Raw genomic sequence first — 19,452 nt, 5'->3', positions numbered from 1 at the left:
TGTAAATAATTTTTTTATACAAATATTTATATAAAAAGTCTCGTTTTATAATTATTATAGTATAATTTATGACAATGGTTTATATAAAAAAAGAATTAAGTAAAAAAATATTCTGTTTGTCAGCATAATTTTACATTTCACTAAATAATAATAAATAAATAAATAATTGGTTTATTTATGAGATACAGTTAATCCTCATATAATTTAAAATATTTTGAAATCAATTTAAATTTAATAATTATTTAATTACTAGTTAATTAGTTATTCAATTTTGTATACATCAATCAGAATATGAGAAATATTTAATATTATTTGTAATTATACAGATATTAAATTATAATTATAGTAATTATACTTTAATAAATAATAATAATTAATAGTATTAATAAATTTGAAATAATCAGTTTCAAGCACAATTGGTTGTATATCATGTTATAAATTTTAAAGCAAAAAGTAATAAAGTAATAAAATATAATTTAGCAGAAAACATTTAATATACATTATTATGTAATTTAGAGAAAAGTAACAATTAAATATGCCAAAAATTTTGAATAATTATTTAGTAGCAATTTACGGAACGCACTTCCCACAAATCCTCGCGTGGCGTGTTTCGGAACGTGGCGCGTCTCCAAGTCATCAACACGACTCGACGTAAATTTGAAAGTTAGTGATACGTGGCTGGTGTTTGTCCTGTCTCGTCCGCACAAACTCGTTCAGTTGACTGAAAGGCTGTGACCGCTTTACACCATGGCTAAATTATTGGGTTTGTCAGTGCTATTCTGCGTTTTTGCTGCCGTATTGTGCGATACCTGCAAAAATGTACAAGTAACCTCCAAATCCTTCACCACTCAGGACGTTACGATCGTAACAAACGTAGCTTACATTAGTGAATTCAGTGTGCAATGCGGATCGGGGGCCCTGAACGCTTTATATGCGGAGATCGAAGGAAACGTTGTGCCTGTATCCTCTGTGGGACCAAACAAATATCAGGTAAGCGTCCGACATATGTTACAAATACTCCTTTAGCTGTTTTATTTGATTCTTATCACACAAACTAACACTCACACACAATTGTTGTAACAGGTTAGCTGGACTGAAGACCCCAAGACAGCCAAGAGGGGCGACCGTGTCGTCAGATTGTTCGATGAAGATGGTTACACCGCCCTCCGTAAGGCAATCAGAGCTGGCGAAGACGTCTCCAGTGTCAGTGAACTCGCCAATGTTGTGATCAACCATCCAGGCGCCTACAGTGGTCCATGGCTCAGGGGAGAAGTTGTTGCCACCATTATTTCTATTGTTATTGCCTATTTCGCGATTGTGTCGAAATCTAAAGTGGTGTCATAAACATTTTAAACTGTTGAATGAACTAATGTTTAGTTCATGATTATTTTTCAATGAAGAACTGTTGTTATTGCAATATTTATTTCATTTATACAGAGATAATACATTTCGTACCTTGTTCATAAAATATTTATTAAAAGAACGTTTTGTAAATCTGGTTGTTTTGTTCCTCCTAAAGTCCTGAAATTATTAGAAGTAAAACACAATAGTTATTAGTGTTTATTTATTTAAATTGGATAGAAATTCATCTCACTAATCAGACAAATAAATTGATAAATAAAACTTCAAATCTTATGTTCATGGAACATTCCTAAAGATAATTTAATTTATCATATGGGAAAAAGGAATTTGATGAAATTTTTATATCATTAATTTTCAAATATTACATTGTAATGAGAGAATTATTAAAGAAGATGAATAGAAATAATATTTAATTTTTAAGTTAAGCTTTCTCCCATCTTAACATGTTTAATGTAATTGGAATGGGTATGGAATAAATCAATTGGTATTGTACATTCGTTCACATCATAATTATTTTAAATATTAAGGTAAAAAGGACATCCCTAAAAGCTTGGAAGCATTGAAAAATTATCCTATAATTTCCTTAATTTATATTACACTGTGGTTTAAGCAGTTAATTTAATCATCAATATGAGTTAATTTTTTATTACTATTTATATTATTTATATAATATTTACTAATTTGAAAAAGGGGTTGAATTAATTTACAGAAAGGAAAAATAAAACACAATAATTATTGGTTTTTATTTATTTAAAGAAAATAGAAATTCATTTTACCAATCAGACAAAAATAAATTCATAAATAAAACTTCAAATAATTTTTGTTGCACCCTGCATATATTTACGGAACATTTAAAATTTAGTTAATTTGTATATTTCATATATAATAAGCTTAGTAATAGGAAATGGGAGTTCTGATGAAATTTCAATTACATGCCTTTTCAAATGTTCCATAAATAGTAATAACTGATTCATTAAAATTTCATTTTTTTTTCTAGACAAAATTTTCCTAAACATTGTAACAAGTAAAATCTTTATTTAATTATATATTATTTAGACACTTATTTCGAAATAAACCTATTTCTAAAAGAAATTTTGTTGACAGGTTATATGGAGCATTTTGTCAAATTTAGATGTCATTTATATTAAAACATTTAGTTAGATTTTATGAAGTTTCGCTTAGGGAAGTTTAAACATTGTTTTAAATAGTTCTATTATGTAATTTTAAAATTTTTTAGAGATAATGTGTAGAATAAAAGTCAAGGCGACCAACGTCGCAACGTCCCAAAGATTACATAAACCGAAATGTCCATGTTTAATGATTATTTTACAACAAAATTCATCGAATTTATAATAGAAAAATAAATAAATAATTGTCGCGACATTGGCCCATTGTTTTTATAAAGTTGGTACAAAATTTTCTATTAAAATATATAAGACATTCATATAAAATTTGACACTAGTAAAGTTCTTATGTCTAATCGGAGAAAATTGATCTATAGTCAAGTTACACAAATAAACATTAATATACACAAAAATATCTTCGATTTCGAATAATTATTAACATAACAGCTATTATGTGTATAGTGTACTAAATAACAATATAACAGAAGTACAACACAAATTGGTTTTACATCAAGCCTTAGAAGAACGGTTTTACTCCTTAAATATATATATAATACAATCTCGATCGAATGTATTCGTCATCCAGGGATGAACTAGATTACCACATGATCATGTAGCTCTAAAAGTCATCTAAAAAAATTGCGTGAGTGACTAATTTGGTCCAATCTCAATCACTGTCAATATGGTCATATGAATATGGCTTATAAACAACAGCCAGTTTCATCCCCGTGAAAATGATTCGAGATATTCTTCTAAGGACTAAAAACACCCATCAATATATGTATGTATATCGAACGAAGATATTTTCATAAATTATATTATGAATTTTGTTGTCATTTTACTGAGAGTTATGGAAATTGGATACGAGTTAGTTTTGCCCAGTTATGAACAAAGCCTTCTAAAACATTTAAAAGCTTTGTTCACTGCTGTGCGAGAAGTTTAAAGTTTTGTTACAATTTTATAGCAAGGTAGGAAGGTTTCAGTGGTCCTGGTTGAATCTACATAAGAGTCAAAATTAGAAACAAATGAGTATGGTGTAAATCAGACAAAGTCGTAGCAAATGCTAAAAGTTAGCAATTCAGTCTTTCACTATGCAATTCGGAATTAATAAAAATTCAATGAGTTGGTAACATTCTGGTACTACTTACCTTTAACAAAACAGTTAAAACAATGGGTGGATTTGAAAGGTTTGCTATGACTTTGTCTTTGTGGCAATTGTGCGTTAAAATTCGAACGGGAACTGTATTTACTGAGGCAAATAAGTAGAATGAATTATTTATTATATTTTGACACATTTGATATTACAAAATTGTAATGTCAGTTTTTAATATTTGTTCTCACACCCTGTACATGGGATTTTGTAACTGGAGAAACAATCCATTTCAAGTAAAATCCAGGTTAAAAAACTACACGTTATTATTATATTTAGTCTTCTTTGGACCAGAAGAAAAGATTAGGCACTTGGTAATGTGGCGGGAGATTAGGAAACTTTGAGAGTATGCTATAACGGCGGCTGCAGTGCGTCAACCTTCCCCGTCGGACCGTGGATGCGTCGCTCCTGCTGCAACAGCTGGTGGGCCGCGCGGTCCATCTCCTCCTGCGTCATGTCCATGGCTTCCTGCATCTCCTTGGATGTGTACCGCACGAAGTCCGGATCGCAGTACTTGCCGAGACCCTGTTCGGCCAGGATCCGTCCCACTAGGCTCTCAGCGGAGCCCACTACCTCGAACGATGGCGGCCTCCTGTCAGCTGGGCTGCCCGGCAGTGAATGTGTCAGCCTTTCGGCGCCAGCGTGGCCGTTTGCCTCGGCCCCACCTGAAATCATCCACGTAAACCACCTTCCTTTCTTTAGGCTACACATTAACACATAGTGCCCATGTTACTTGCTAAACTCATGTTCAAAAGTTGGGAATCAATTAAAGTCAATACACTATTAATATTTGTAAATTTCGACACAAAACGATAAAGAAGAAGGTCTTGTGTACTCGACATTTTAAACTGGTTCTACTTCATGGAGACCAAGAAGTAGTAGATCAAGGAAAACTAGCTCAAATAATCACTGACGTTTGTGATTTAGAGGCAATAAGGACTCTTCAGTGACCTTGCAACTAGCTGGTTAGCTAGAAGACGTTAAAGGAGTTCGTATCCTTCCAGTTACAGGGTTACAGTTTGGAAAACCCTTGGTGAAGGAGGGTCTTCGTTCACGAAGATCATTGTAACTCTTGCATGGTCTTATGATGACTAGATGGAAGAATGGATGTATATAAAGTAGAATTGGGCTGTATAATGATGGTTGTAGAGTTTGCCATTGATCCACAAGAGGTCTTTGCGAAATTGTCGAAGAATTTTACCCATTTCAAGAGTGTTCCATTATGGTATGGGGAGAAATTTGTTGTAATGACTTTCAAGCAGCTATTGTCGAGAACTTCGTCCTCACCACTCAGGGAAAGTTCTAAAAGATAACTCTTTTGCATACTTGTATCAATTTCCCTAATTTTGGAACATGAGTTTATGTGCGTGACAGCTAAACCACCCTTAATAGAAGAAGTATAATTGTCAAGGTACTGTAATAAACTATTAGGGGCATAATCTGCTAATGTAATGTGTACTTAGACGTCGATCGTTAAGATAGAAAATGAACATTTAATATTAAAACTGTTATTTTGATGAGATCTTAACCGTCGACTATTTAATTCGAAATTAATGTCAATGCAAATGCTATTATAAGTGAATTAGTAATTGTTAATGCCATTATTTCACTTAATGCATAAACATTTGTCTTCAATCAATAACAAAACTACATAAAACAAACTACAATCTTACCTCCAGATATACAACTATTAAGAAAGTATCATTAATTAACTACTAGTTAAGCCACCAGTATATTAAAAATTATCCTCATGCGCCAAATAATTGTAAATATCACATAAATAAATGAAAACTGAAGTTGTGTCATTATAGTAGATGTGCTGGAGATAAGATACGAAACATGCATAAACATATAGTGATTTTAACTGAGCTTCAGCATTCATATGATTATTGGTGATGTAAATCTTTACCTGGTTTGATTTACACCCCAAATTTTTATTGCATAACTATAGTAATATGATAAATATCATCATATTTTGCAAGATGAAATCAGGAACATCTAAATTTCACCGTAGTGTCTCATCCCTTGTGAATCAGCTCAGAATGAAACACCACACTGATTTCGCATTCACCAGTTACTGCCCTTCAAACTAGAAAGACGATTAATGTCATTGGTTCATCGTCATAACCATGATACAACGGACAATAACAGATGAAACATGATAGAAATCGGGGGAGCGGATGATCGGATGAGGATGTAGGGCTAACCTCTGCCATGGAAGGAAGCCCTATGATTTAGGAGTGACGAGCGTCCATGTCGGCCATCTCCCTCCGAATCCGAAACGGATGGATGAAAGCCGAAGCCGTCCGACGATGGATACTCGGATGGGATTTGGGCCGAGTCCGACGGCAAGAAGCCCGCAACTGCCATTGCTTGTGCTTGTGCGAGTTTCAGGCCGCTTGCTATGCGACTAAAGCTCGGTGCGTGTTGCATAGGCGTTGTTTGATGCATGCAACCGGCCCCCAGACTCCCCAAGCCCAGTCGCAGACGTCGCGGCGGTGGCGTCGGTGGCATCAGCTCAGTGTGGTCACCCTGTAGACTAGCACAAACGCAACATCACCACTAGGGTGTATCGAATCGTGTTTCACCACATATCTGGGTTTTAACGCAAAGAAACCAGACCGCTTGACTACACCAAATATTTGGAATCAACAAGGAAGATTAACGAAGATTAAAGGGGATAATATTTGGTGTAATATAAGAAGACTCATTTCTTTGTAACAATACAAAATTTTAAATGTTTCATGTTACATTCCTTTCTTCCTTTTAATTTCACCCCCAAGTTTTCTTCTCATCTTTTTATGTTTAATGTGATTGGAATGGATATGGGTAAATCAATAAGATGGAGCAATTAACTTATAATTATTGAAGCAGTTATGAAATCTCTCAAATGGTTAATATATATGCTGCAAACTAAAACCTCACCAATATGAAGGACTAATGAGAACTATATTTCAAAGGAATTGTCTTCTTCATTTCATTCATACCAGCGTGATTTTAAATATTCCAGCAAAAAGGACAAGGTTAAAAGCTTGGAAGGATTTAAGGAGTCATCCTACAATTCCCTTCATTTACTTTACTCGTACTGGGATTTAACCAACTAACTTAAACCATCAATTTAAGTTAATATTTAATAGTTTTTCGAGACACCCTAATCACCACACGACTGGTTAGCAATACCAAACAAAACAAAATCTTATGTTAAATAAAAAATCATATCAAGTCACCACCCACACTCGCACACCCTTGTACGCTTACCCTGGTAGTTAGGGTGCAGGAACCCAGATTTACTGAAAAATCAAAAAATCTACAATTTACAGTATTTTACCCACAAGTTTATTATCTTGATTGAGAAGATGGTTTAAAAGATTTTGTTTGGATAACTTTCAACATGACATTACGTGTACAAATTCAATTAAGCCAGATTGGCTCCTGTTGTTCAATATTGTCATGTTGAACCAGCGATGTAAAATTAACGGACTTACTTAATGACAGTGAAACTATTCTTCTCCGACTCCCCGTTGTGGAGGTTGAGCGATTTCAGCGGAATCTCCTCGTCCCTCAGTCCCTCCATGTTGTGGATGGAGGTGCAACTGGCCCTGTTCTGCACGACGTTCTTCGTCAGCGAGGTGATGTGGTTCATGCCCTCGGTGACTGCGCTCTTGATCGAATTGTACGGTATAAACTCAACGCTGGAAGCGGGCGTTATTTTAATCTGCATCTGCGATTTGGCGTTGACCTTCAGCGATTTGGCCCTGTTGAAACTGTGCCCCCTTCGCATCGATGACCACACGCTGCCGAAGAGGGAATGGTTTCTCTGCAACATAAATCATTTTCAAGATGTGGTCAAGATTAGGTAATGATTCGTTTACTCGATGCATTGGCTCAGGATTATCGTCGATGAGTTCGTCCAGATTTCCGGATATGGCCCGCTTTAGTTCCGGACCAGCTTCGTGCAAGGTGCGCAAGCCGGCCTGCAGGGTGACTGTGTTGTGCGTGTCCTTATCTCCCTCCTTCAGTTCCTGTTCCTTTCGTTTCTTGAATCGTCGGAAATAGTCTTGAATGAGGAAAGTGGCATAGAACTTCCCAACTGTAACCTCGTCGTCTACGCCAGGCGGTGGTACTACTTGGTCCAGTAATTTGGGACTGGTCCTCTTCCAGATTTTTTTGATTACCGCTCTTAGTTCAGCATTCGCGTCGTCTATATTGCCCTCCGTTTTTATTCTAAGCGACGTACGTACTACTGCGAAAAGTGTTGCGTTAAATAAAACTGTCCCGTCACTATTTAATGGCATGTTCATCGAAACTAAACGTTTACACGCGACACGATGCGGACAAAGTTTCCCAAAACCTAAGGGTGGGGATATTTTTCGAAGAAGGGTTACGACGTCTAAATGTTTTATCCTGCCCTTAGCGTCAGGATCGTATTCACTCCACAGCCTTATAAATTCATCGAGATGATGAGGTCCCAAAATAGACCAGTCCCTAGTTAGATAATCGAAATTATCCATAATAACAGCAACGAACAAATTTATAATCTAAAAATCACAAAAAATAGTTTATAGTTTTCCATAAAATTACCCAATATATTTACCAAAAATGAACACAAAACATAGAAAGAAATAAAATATGGGTAAGCTATGTCTGATCCACAGCCCGTTGAAGAATCCTTGGAGTCAATCCTCCTGTCACATTTTGCAGCTGGTGTATCCGCACAATCCATCATGATTTCCTGCCAGGCTTCACCTGAAATTTCCACACAATTGTTTCAGTGTCAATTTTGTTTTGTCAAGTTCTACGTACCTGTCGCTGATCTAAAAAGTACCAGCACAGCTTGAAAAAACGACGCAAAGTTATTGTTCCGGTTTATGGAACTCTCGGATTCCGGGTCCAAGCTTTCGATCTTGCCAAACATCTGCAACTCAATTGTGTGCACAAGTTGGTTCGTTACAATAAAGTACCAATTACCTGCATGCCAATGACGGCATAAATGAAGAACAGCATCACGATCAACAGTGCTACGTATGGCAAAGCTTGGAACGACTTAAGGAACGTCCACAGCAACGTTCTGATACCCTCACCTCTGCTTAGTAGTTTGATGAGTCGCATCACACGAAACAATCTGAAGAAGTTACTGGAAATTTGGAATTTCGATCCAGGCTAAACAAAAAACAACAAATTAGATAGGTAAAGATAAATTGAGGGGTCAACTTACGTTGACGTCCTGATAGACAATGTCCACGAAACTTCCCAGTACTATAATAAAATCGAACACATTCCATGCATCTCCGAAGTAGTTCTTGACTCTGAAGGCCGCCAGTTTGAAGACGAACTCCATGGCGAAGACCGCGGTGAAAATCATGTTCAAGTTGTCCAAGAAGGCCTCGTAAATCGCCGGCTGGTTGTAGTACTTCATCGCCAACGTTATTGTGTTGGTCAAGATCAACGTGAATATCGCATACTCGAACGGTCTGGAGGTGACGAACCACCAAACCTTGTATTGGATGCGATGCTTGGGAATGTAACGTCTGACAGGTTTGGCCTTCAAAGCGAATTCGATGCAGTTACGCTGGTTCTTGTCCAATTCGCAGTTCTTGTATTCTTGTTCACCCTCGTTTTGGAATGTAACGATAACGAAACCAACGAAAATGTTAACCATGAAAAAGGCTATTATAATAATGTATATAATATAATACGCTGCTACAATGGGGCGGTAATTGTGAATTGGTCCTTTGTTTTCTTCATTTGAGTCTATTGAAACGTATAACAGTCCCGGCCATCCTTCAAATGTGGACACCGTAAATAACGTCAGCATTGCTTTTGCCACGTTGTCGAAGTGAAACCGATTCGGCTCCCAACTACGATCTTTCATCTCCGGCTTGTTTATATCACCGTCTGAATATACCAAATATGTTCCACTAAAACAAAAAAAAAATAATTAATTGCAGGACCTAGATAACTATATTTCGAGTCTTTTGAAGTGGATAATTTAATATTTCCAGATGGTTTTAAAAATATTATCAAGACGTTATTAAATATAATACATACATAGAAAGTTATAAACGTGTATTTATCATGTAATTGTTGGAATTGTTGATGGTAAACTGGTAATGCCAATATAGGACATGATGGTGGTCGACAATTAGAAGACATGACTCTTTTCTGATTCTGTGAAACTCACACATTTTCCATATCCAAGCTTCCTACTGACGTTGGAATTACTGTAGTTCTGTCTATCATCAGAAGAAGCTTGCCCGAAGCTGGTCTTTGAACCAGAAGACGTTAACATCCTCTGAGGAAGCTTAGATATAGAAAATGTGTCAGTCAGAAAACGGCCATGTCCTGTATTGGCATTACCAGTTTACCATTAATAATTCCAAGCATCATTTATTACACTTTATCAGACGTTAGAATTACTGTAGGTCTGTCTATCATCTGAAGAAGCTTGCCTGAAGCTAGTCTTTGAGTCAGAAGACGTTAACTGCCTCTGTTAAACAGAGAGTATCGAGTTCTAGCAGAGCAAATCTAATTGTTTGTTGCCAGATAAGTCCAGTTGCACATTATTATAACTTGCTAGTCATATTTGAAGGTTGAGAGAGCAAAACATGGCTCCAACTGTTACTTTTGGAGGTGGTTTGGTAAGAGTCTGGGGTGGAATTTTTTTAGAGACATGCATGGAGTTGCACATATTAAATCAAGAAACTATGATTTGATCATTTAATCAATTATTATTCTATTTGCTCAAGAATTTGGACCACATTTAGTTGTTACAGACAACAATGCCCAACCTCACTGTTCGAGGCTTTTATATTTGGCCTTGCAAAATCCTGACATTACTCAGATGCAGCAATCCTTTGATTTACCAGACTGCAATCCAATTGAACCTGTATGTATTACACTCGAAACAACCTGTCTGAAGAGTTGAAGGAGCTTGATAATGTTAGAATAGAATGACAAACTGTGGATCAAGAATTTATTCATTCATTAATTTTGAGTACGCCAGGACGGTTGAAGCTGTTTGTAGCACAAGGAAGAAGGACCAAATATTGATTGGAAATATTCGCAGTAATTTGATGATATTAGTTTTTTATGGTTTCTGTTGTTGGTACAATTTTATTTAATATATGCAGAAGATTATATTGTTTATTATTATTAATATTTTTCTTTAAGATAATGCTTTTGGTATTCTGATTTTTGAAATAATACATATTACCCACTTCAAAAGACTGTACGTCATTTTGTATTTGTAGTTGAGTACTTACTTGCAATCTGCAGCTGTCAACTTGGAAGCGTCAGTACAATGAGAAAACTTTCCCTAAAAGTTACAAGAACAAAAAAGTTTAAATTAATGAACAAAGTTCACCAGAACAAACAATCTGTGTGTCTGAAATGCTTTTGCTGTCATGTTTTAGATAACATTTCAAAAGACACAGATTGAGCAGCCAAGGTGGGTACGAAGTCTACATGTTATTTAGACAGGACTAGGATAATATTAGAACAAGTAACAACATGCGCAAAATGTGATGGTGATGTAAACACAAAGTTATGACCATCAAACAAAACATTTGAATGTTAAAACTTCCGACAACGTTTGATGGTCATCCCTCCACAAACATTTGAAAGCATGCAAATAAACGTGCTAGATACTAATTAACAATAAATAAGAAAATATTATTAACGGTGATATCATACAATTATTGCACTTGTAGTCATAACTAGTAAAATATTATACATAACAACATTAAATATAAGATGAGTAAATAGTTGAACGACTACTAGTTCTATCTTGTTAGAACTGTTGCGTTGACATTGCACATGACAAAATTAATATCCGCCTGCAAAAAAGTGACAAGTTTATAAGCCTTAGCCTGCTGAAGACACTGCGTGTGCTTAACGTGCTTTGCTGGCGAATGTAGCACGTATCAATGAAAAGCCAGCATTACATTTAAAAAGTGCCATGTACAGGCGAAAGGCTAGTCCATTGAACTTCAAAATATATCAGCCTGAATGATGAAGCACATCTTTAACTAAAATCACCCTGTGGTGCATCAAATTCGGAACATTCAGTCTAATATAAAATTGAATAAATAAAACATACATATACATATATAAAGTGAAATTAGATAAACGGAACAGCAGCCGCAGATTGCAGACGGCGAACGGCAGACAGCAGACAACAGTACAGTGAAAAGAACAACAACAATTACAACAGAGAATTAAAATAGTAATAATAATAGTTGAGTGAGACGGAGTTGCGTGTAATCTGTGAGCTGTGTTCGGCAACTGCGGCGCGTAGTCTATACATGCCGCTATAATTTTTCCAGCTACATCCAGTACATGCAGATCTACCGTCACTGTGCAGCTAGAAGCTCGTAGAGATTTACCTTAAAGAGCTGCACTCCTATCACAGCGAACATGAACTGCAGAAGGTATGTAACCAGCATGATATTGCCAATCGTTTTTATGGCTACTATCACGCATTTCACTACATACTAGCCATAGGAAGATTCGGCATGAAAGAATAAAAACGAAATAGTCAGTAAGAGGTAGGTAAATATCGAAGCTAGGCGTTGGTAATCAGTGGTAGGTTGTCGGTTGGGCAACGCGCAGCCAGTCTGGCCGCTAATCAAACAACTCTATCCCAATCCACCGTCACTCTGTCCTCCTCCACACAATTTAACCCAGCACGAATCAAAAAACGCAACAATAACCCAAGGGTAACGACTCCGATCCACCACTGAATTGGGATAAAACTGCTGAATTGGCGGCCGAGACGTCAAATGCACCCTGGGTGTCTGTTGCGACCGTCGCACAATTCAAATACACATCAACTCCCGATGGTTTCGTGTCGTAAACTGCGGTGCCCTACCCCTAGATATGACTACAAGTGCACCCCCAAATAATAAATATAAATGGTCAGGGCTCGAGGTACTGAACTGATTCGGTCTTGAGGCGGCTGAAAGACAACTAGGCTTAAAGGCCACTCGACCGTTTAAATGGAACACGCGTCAGTCGATCACCGATCGCAACCCTGAAAACTATTTACATGTTGAAGTGGCGGAAGGTCATGCTCGATCTTCTAAACGGTGGAAAGGGACGCACGATTCAGTATTTCTGTGGTTCTGTGATTGGCCGATTGGAAGGTTGCCATTTTACATCGTCGACTAATGTGTGGGGATCCCCCGGGGTAAGACCTAATTAAGACCGGTATTATAATTGGTGACATCAACATGAAATTATAATACAGCTCTTTTGTAAATGATGGTCAATCGATGGAGGCAGACTATAGACAAAGGGTTAAGCTAAGAATGTAGGTGTTGAGGTGGTTGGATTGGTCAAGGACTGAAGCATGTAGCAGTGTTCCATTTAAAAGGGTGAGCGTAAATGCGGAGCAAAGGGAACCTCATCCGGTGTATCTTTTCGGAATACGGAATCGGCTATTGTTTTCTCACACACACAGCACGCTAGCGCTGAGCGAGACATGCGGGTTAATGGAACCAAAACGGTTGGCTCGCTGCTCCCCACCACAGACAGGGTTAATACTGTTGCAGAGGGCTCGTAGTAGGGCTACCCATACCCATAGGTGCATTTGCTTTGAACAACAACGGACTGCTGGTGCCTACCTTAAACAATTGGACTCCTATTACCGCGAACATGAACTGTAGGAGACATGTGACCAATACTATGTTGCCGATGGTCTTAACCGCGACTATCACACACTGGACTACGTGCTAAAGATAGATATATTTGTCAGATTGAGGTCTGGAGTCCGTTGTGACGTGACGCCTTCACCACTTATCGCTAGCTATGCTACATCACATCGTGTTAAACACAGCTCGACCTACCTTAAGTCCCTTCGCACGGTTTATGGCTCTCAGTGGACGCAGCACGCGCAGAACTCGAAGAATTTTCACCACTGACATGGCTCCTTTGCTGCAAGCCACAAAAGTTTAATTTGTGCCAAACTACCATCAAAAACCTTCAAGATTACCTGCTGAAAATTGAAACAATGGAGACACAAACGACAGCCAGATCCAAAACGTTAAATGCAGAACGTAAAAAGGCACCATCATGTAAAATACACCCGTAGGATATTGTTTTCAGCAGCAGTTCAATCGAGAATACGGCCGTAAACACATAATCGAATATCTGCAAGACCTGAAATAAAACACAGGTAGGTAATAACCAATTTATGTTACAATTATTCAAAGATGTTTACTTTGTTCGTTTCCGATTCGGAGTTAATCGGGTCCTCCACGGCCAGAAGGGCGGAGGAAACCATGATGCACACAAGGATGACGTTTCCAAAGGCGCTGTGATTGCAAAGCCAGTGACAGAACACCCGAAACCTAAAAATCAAAAGGTGTTAACCCGGGATATTGGCGGGTGAGTTGAAAAAATAAAAATAACGTCGTCGTTGGTCTCTTAATTATGAGTCGACCAAAAAAATCCTCTACCTCCCAGTGCACACTGTATTGTATTCTAACAAACGTGGTGCTACAAGAACTCGGTGAGAAACAAAAACATGGTCGAGTGAGGGTGTGATGATGATGATTATAAGAGTGTTCTAGTAAGGTGTTCAAGGGGACACAAACAGTAAGTTTATTAATGAAAAAGCCACACTTTGAATTCTGATTATACTACAAGTAAGTTGGAATCAATCACGTCATTGACCGATGATTTCCTCCAACTCACAACACAAAACGAACAAAGAGGTGTTCTGGTGATACAAGTGGATGTGTATACCCAACATTTAAGTTCAGTTAATTTTACGACGACGTCAGATTTCCAATCCATGGATGGAGTACGTGCCCGAATTGTGTTCCTGGGTATTATCGCCCGTGACCAATCAATGGAATTTGCACACTACGAAATTACGACATGACCGAATAAGGACATCGACCCTTGAACAAACGTCGCTTCTCCAGTTCCGTGTGAAATTTTATTCGCCGATTTAAGGGGAATGCACGAGACCAAATCCAATTAACGTGATCAAATTGGTGTCGATAATGAAGAGTTTTTTTTGAAGAGCTGACTTAAGCCTGGAACAGCGAACTTCGACCATTCGAGACTCAAACAGTGGATGAATTTCCTGAGACGTAGATCGGTGGGACACAAGCTTGTCACTCAAAAAATAAAAAAAAACTATGGGTACATTTGCCAGCCGTCAACTAAACGGTAAAATCAGTGCGGGGGGGGCCACACTATGTGCGCAACAGGGTGCAAGCGACACACTTTGAGCAAGACCTACTGCACCACTGTCTACCACATTTCACCTGTTCGTAGGAGAAAATATGAAGAAAGATGTGGCCGGCGGTATCGGTAATTTCTGTGAGTTTTTTTGTTCTGACATACGACGTGGGGGCGGCGCGGCCGCCTCATCGGTGTCACCGTCACCGTCATCTGTAAGTTCACACACCACACATTACAATTTAATCTAGACTACATAGCTGCTGGAGTTTACGGGCCACGCGATACGGTTTTTGAAGGTACGAAGGGGGGGCGCCCGCTTCAGCAGCCATGTCCCGTTTTTAGGGGCCTACCTGTTCTTATAAGAAAATATAAAGAAGGCACTCCCTTTTGGAATTGGCCGAACTTTCTTTACTATTGTGACCTCGGATAAACGTCGAGGTCGGGCTGTTTCTTTTGTTTCTAAATCATCTTCGTCGTCTGAAAATTATTTTTCATTGTTTTTCCATTTATTCACATCCCTTGCCTTGCCTAGTAAAATTAAAGTTACACCTGAAACTTAACCTACCCTTACTGCGGCGCTCCTCCTCGATTTCCCCTTCTGTGTCCTCGTCTTTCGTTTGGAATTCGGTCTCTTCGTCGTGATCAGATCTGTGTGCGATAATCAACGGTGTAAATTACTTCTAAGTTGGCACCAGAAGTTATACCTTTCTGAATCGTAATTGCCTTCCTCTTCGGTCTCCTCTTCCTCCTCTTCCTCGATGCTATGCTCCTCTTCTTCAATTTCCTCCTCTCCGTTGGGAGTGGGACTTTTTGATTTTTGCTTCTCGGCTTCCTCCTCTTCCTCTTTTTCGATTGCCGTCAATGATTCGGCGTCAGCTAAGTTGTCTACAGCGATAGCCAAGAAAACGTTTAACAGAATATCTGATGGTGAATTAAGGAAAACAAACAACAATAAAAGATGCAGCAACTATGGTACTACTTTGTGTAAAAAGGATACAATTACCACAAATAAAAAGAATAATAAAATATATACAAGCTAAAACACCGGGCGACTTCACACCTCCATACGCAGCAATGCCTTGATACATTACGGCATTCCAATCTTCACCTGTTAATATCTGCAAAACGATCAATACTGTTTATTTTTTATCTATATTTAAGTTGAATGAGATTTACCTGAAACACAGTCAGTAAACTCTGCCAGAAGCTATCAAAATTAAAACGGGATTTCTCCTGGGTCTCCTTAAAATTGAACCTTCCGCCAAACACTTGCATTCCCAGTAACGCAAAAATAACAATAAACAAGAAAAGTAACAGCAGTAACGAAGCGATTGATTGTATCGAATTCAACAACGACGCCACCAAATTTGACAACGATCGCCAATATCTAAAAATAAAATAATGTTCGTGTCGACAGTACTTTGTGATGAAATTGTCCTCTTACTTGGTAACTTTAAAAACTCTAAGAAGTCTAACACAACGAAGTACAGATATACCCAAAGGAGGCATTACGTGTGTGTTGGTCAGGACCATTTCCGTAATACTTCCAATAACAACAAAACAGTCAAAACGGTTAAACAACGAAACAAAGTAACCCTAAAAAATATCGACTTTAAAAGGGAGACTTGTTTTAGTACGTCAACTTACTTGAAAACCTAAACTATACATTTTCAACAACATTTCCATTGTAAAAAGGGCAATGAAAAACATATTCGTGTACTCTGCAACAAAGAAATTCACAAACATAGTAATTTATAATAATTAATGAACAAAGTTGGGGTGTTTTAAAATTGATTTTTTATTAAAAAGTAGTAGCGAGGGTTGGAAGAAAAAACAGGAAAGTTTGTGTTTGTTTCCATGACAGTGTTCGTGGTTATCCATTGGTAATTATCAAGGTCAATTATTTATCAATATCTCCTGAAATCTATTATCATACCACCATTGATTTTAAGCAACTATAATCAACGATGCAGTATCCAAATAAACTCACGTTAAAAAGTTAAGGATATTAAACTTTTATGTATTTACAGTGGTGGAAAAAAGTATGGAATAATCTTTCTTCTTTGTTTAGCAGGAAAAAAATAAATTCAAGATTTTTTTATTTCATTTTTTAGAATTTTTTAATTAAAATTAAAATAAATAACATTATATAATATAATGCTTATTATGATTGACGGACCGACCTTACAGTAATTTAAATTTGTTGAGATTTGCAACAGATTAGGAAAAACATTAAGTAATATAAATATTCCATACTTTTTTCCACCACTGGATATAGGCATTGAATCTTTTATTAATTTTTTTGAAAAGATAAAGAAAAAAACTTTAAACTTACTTAATTAAAAAATACCAAAACAAAAAATAAAAAGCCAATGAGGTACTTTGATCGTGAGTTTATTTCAATTATGGAACATCCTCAAACATTGATGGTTTATCATTTATCAAGATTATTTATTAATCTAAAAAAATAATTGTTAGGCTGATAATTCCAGAATAACTTTGTGTTGTTCCTTCTTGCTACAAATGTAAAATTTAATTTACCGCAAACTTCTCTCGTAAAGTGCGCAGTAACTTTTAATCCCGATATTATTATCTTATACGTAACACTTGATGTTACGAGTTTTTAAGCCTTCCTTAATCCGAAACTTTTACTAGTTGAATAAACCAACCATTCCTCCAACTTTATGTGGTGTTTTATGCATCGAAACTACTACGTAAGATATTTGAAACTTACCACTTTTTAAAGCAAGAAATAAAAAGAGCAATGAAACTGCTTTAATTGCGAAGGCAACTTCTGGAAAATCAATTTGATGTAACACGATTCAAGCGTACAGTAACTTACTTCAATTTCTTTAGAATTCACAATTTTTTTTGGTCATTTTATAAAATGTTCCCGCCGAGTTTTATTTCCAGCTTCCACTCAGTGAAAATACAATAAAACAACTCACCTTGAAAATCATCCAACCAGACCGGCTGTTGGTAATGTTCAGTAGCCAAAACGCCGGTATTCAAAAACACTAAAACTATAATGAGCCAATAAAATGTCTGCGATTTAACGGCTTTCCGACACGACCGTCGCATCCTGCGGTTCACCCGTTCGAAGTCTTTTTTCCTCTTCTTGAACCAAGAGTCTTGCTGTATCTCCTCTTCGCCTAGCTGGTCCGTCGACTCCATCTCGTTGGTGACCGTGTTCCTGGCGTCCTGGTTCTGCTGGTTCTCGCCCTCCGGTTCGATGTCTTCAGCTTGCGTTATCCAATCCAGGTACCCCCTCAGGTCCTCCTCCAGTTGTTGCTTCTCTCTCAGTTTGTGGAAGTCGCCACGGGCCTTCGCCTTCTCTCTTTCCTTGGAGAACTCTCTGTGGAACACATTTTATTAATCGTGTGTTCAGTTGGGTTTTATTAAAGTTCGAAAGAAGATGCCATCAAGGAGTTTATTTATAAAATATGAAAAGTTTCGCAACTAAATTATGTGCAATGATAAAAATTTTAATGATGATAGATCTGCGGTTAACCAGATAAAAGTTTGCGAGTTAATTAAAGTTGATCGTTATAAGTTCGGAGCGGCACTCAAGTTAGGCAAACAGAAAAGTTCAACAGTGTTATTTAACTTCCAGCCTTTTCTGTGTTTATAAATAACGTCCAGTTGGATTCTTTTTGCCAATTGACCGTGGCAACTTAGTATTTATTAATTAAGTTGTAGTTACCCGCTGAGGACACCGAGAATCAAGTTCATGACGAAGAACGCCCCCAGGATGACCATCGAAACGAAATACGACCATTGCCACGTCCTTCCCATTGCGTCTTGTATCTAAAATCGTGGATTAATAATAATAATAATAATAATAATAATAATAATAATAACAACAAGTCGTTAGTGAGTGTGGATTTAAAGTCTTACATTGTAAAGCACATCGGTCCAGCCTTCTAGTGTAATACATTGAAAAACCGTTAACATCGACAAACCAAAATTGTCGAAGTTGGTAATCCCGTCGTTTGGCCCTCCCCAAGGTCCCGTGCAATTATAGTCTGAACCCAATTCGGAACAATTAAATCCTACACCAGTAGGATCGCATGGGTGGGCACCATCCATTTCTTCACCTAAAAAATGTCCGTTATTGTGCGTCCGTAAACTCCTTTATGATTTAGTAGTACCTGCACTGTTGTAGCATGTAAAATGCATTTTTCCTGAGAATAACTCCAAACCAATGATCGCATAAATTATTATAACAAACAATACTAACAGAGCAATATGTAATAAAGGCACCATGGCACGTAAAATTGAGTTTAACACAACTTGTAAACCTAAAAGGGAGGGGTTTCGTTAGAAAATATCACATTAAGAGGTTTTTAATATACTTACTGGGAACACCAGAAACTAGCCTTAACGGTCGAAGAACTCTAAAAGCTCTCAGAGCTTTTACATCGAAACTATCTCTTGTAAGAAATGATAACGCCGTACTTATCATACTAAAAATTATATTAATATACGAATGTAATTATTACAGTTATATTATAAAGCATAAACTCGTGTTCAAAAGCAGGAGCAACTTTAATAGTGAAATGAATTTGTAACTGATTTAATGCTTTCACCTTCTTTATAATAATTCCATAATTTATTATAAAA

At 37.2% G+C, this 19,452-nt stretch overlaps 2 protein-coding genes across 5 annotated transcripts in view; one reads left to right on the top strand and one right to left on the bottom strand.

Annotated features, from left to right (window-relative positions):
* Positions 1–634: 634 nt before the first annotated feature.
* LOC109601014 (translocon-associated protein subunit delta) lies at positions 635–1,494 on the top strand. The gene is made up of 2 exons (XM_020017217.2): positions 635–990; positions 1,084–1,494. The coding sequence occupies exons 1-2, from the start codon at positions 748–750 to the stop codon at positions 1,342–1,344; spliced, it is 504 nt and encodes a 167-aa protein (XP_019872776.1). The 5' UTR covers positions 635–747; the 3' UTR covers positions 1,345–1,494.
* Positions 1,495–2,094: 600 nt separating this feature from the next.
* Positions 2,095–19,452, bottom strand: part of LOC109601172 (muscle calcium channel subunit alpha-1) — a 93,343-nt gene continuing 75,985 nt past the window's right edge. For 2 of the 4 annotated variants that reach the window (XM_049961894.1, XM_049961895.1), the window contains exons 5-29: positions 19,189–19,295; positions 18,981–19,130; positions 18,727–18,926; positions 18,533–18,636; positions 17,778–18,184; positions 16,477–16,550; positions 16,274–16,425; positions 16,006–16,216; positions 15,827–15,947; positions 15,534–15,750; positions 15,395–15,477; positions 15,180–15,306; positions 13,856–13,985; positions 13,628–13,794; positions 13,482–13,569; positions 13,260–13,367; positions 10,899–10,951; positions 8,852–9,554; positions 8,605–8,796; positions 8,440–8,551; positions 8,231–8,382; positions 7,509–8,174; positions 7,122–7,453; positions 5,844–6,175; positions 2,095–4,301 (exon numbers count right to left, since the gene is read on the bottom strand). In XM_049961894.1, the coding sequence (XP_049817851.1) occupies positions 3,988–4,301; positions 5,844–6,175; positions 7,122–7,453; positions 7,509–8,174; positions 8,231–8,382; positions 8,440–8,551; positions 8,605–8,796; positions 8,852–9,554; positions 10,899–10,951; positions 13,260–13,367; positions 13,482–13,569; positions 13,628–13,794; positions 13,856–13,985; positions 15,180–15,306; positions 15,395–15,477; positions 15,534–15,750; positions 15,827–15,947; positions 16,006–16,216; positions 16,274–16,425; positions 16,477–16,550; positions 17,778–18,184; positions 18,533–18,636; positions 18,727–18,926; positions 18,981–19,130; positions 19,189–19,295 (5,302 nt within the window). In that variant the 3' untranslated portion in view covers positions 2,095–3,987. Of the gene's footprint in view, positions 4,302–5,843; positions 6,176–7,121; positions 7,454–7,508; positions 8,175–8,230; positions 8,383–8,439; positions 8,552–8,604; positions 8,797–8,851; positions 9,555–10,898; positions 10,952–12,020; positions 12,129–13,259; positions 13,368–13,481; positions 13,570–13,627; positions 13,795–13,855; positions 13,986–14,912; positions 15,040–15,179; positions 15,307–15,394; positions 15,478–15,533; positions 15,751–15,826; positions 15,948–16,005; positions 16,217–16,273; positions 16,426–16,476; positions 16,551–17,777; positions 18,185–18,532; positions 18,637–18,726; positions 18,927–18,980; positions 19,131–19,188; positions 19,296–19,452 lie in introns of all 4 variants that reach the window. The other 2 variants (XM_049961896.1, XM_049961893.1) reach the window with 2 other exon arrangements.

The sequence above is a fragment of the Aethina tumida genome, chromosome 1, assembly GCF_024364675.1.
Source record: "Aethina tumida isolate Nest 87 chromosome 1, icAetTumi1.1, whole genome shotgun sequence".
Classification (NCBI taxonomy): Eukaryota; Metazoa; Arthropoda; class Insecta; order Coleoptera; family Nitidulidae; genus Aethina; species Aethina tumida.
This window is presented reverse-complemented; position numbering and strand designations above follow the sequence as displayed.

Coding starts and splice junctions, on each gene's coding strand:
- LOC109601014 (XM_020017217.2), top strand. CDS start 748: ATGGCTAAATTATTGGGTTTGTCAGTGCTATTCTGCGTTTTTGCTGCC. Junction 991..1,083: donor TGGGACCAAACAAATATCAG/GTAAGCGTCCGA, acceptor TTGTTGTAACAG/GTTAGCTGGACTGAAGACCC.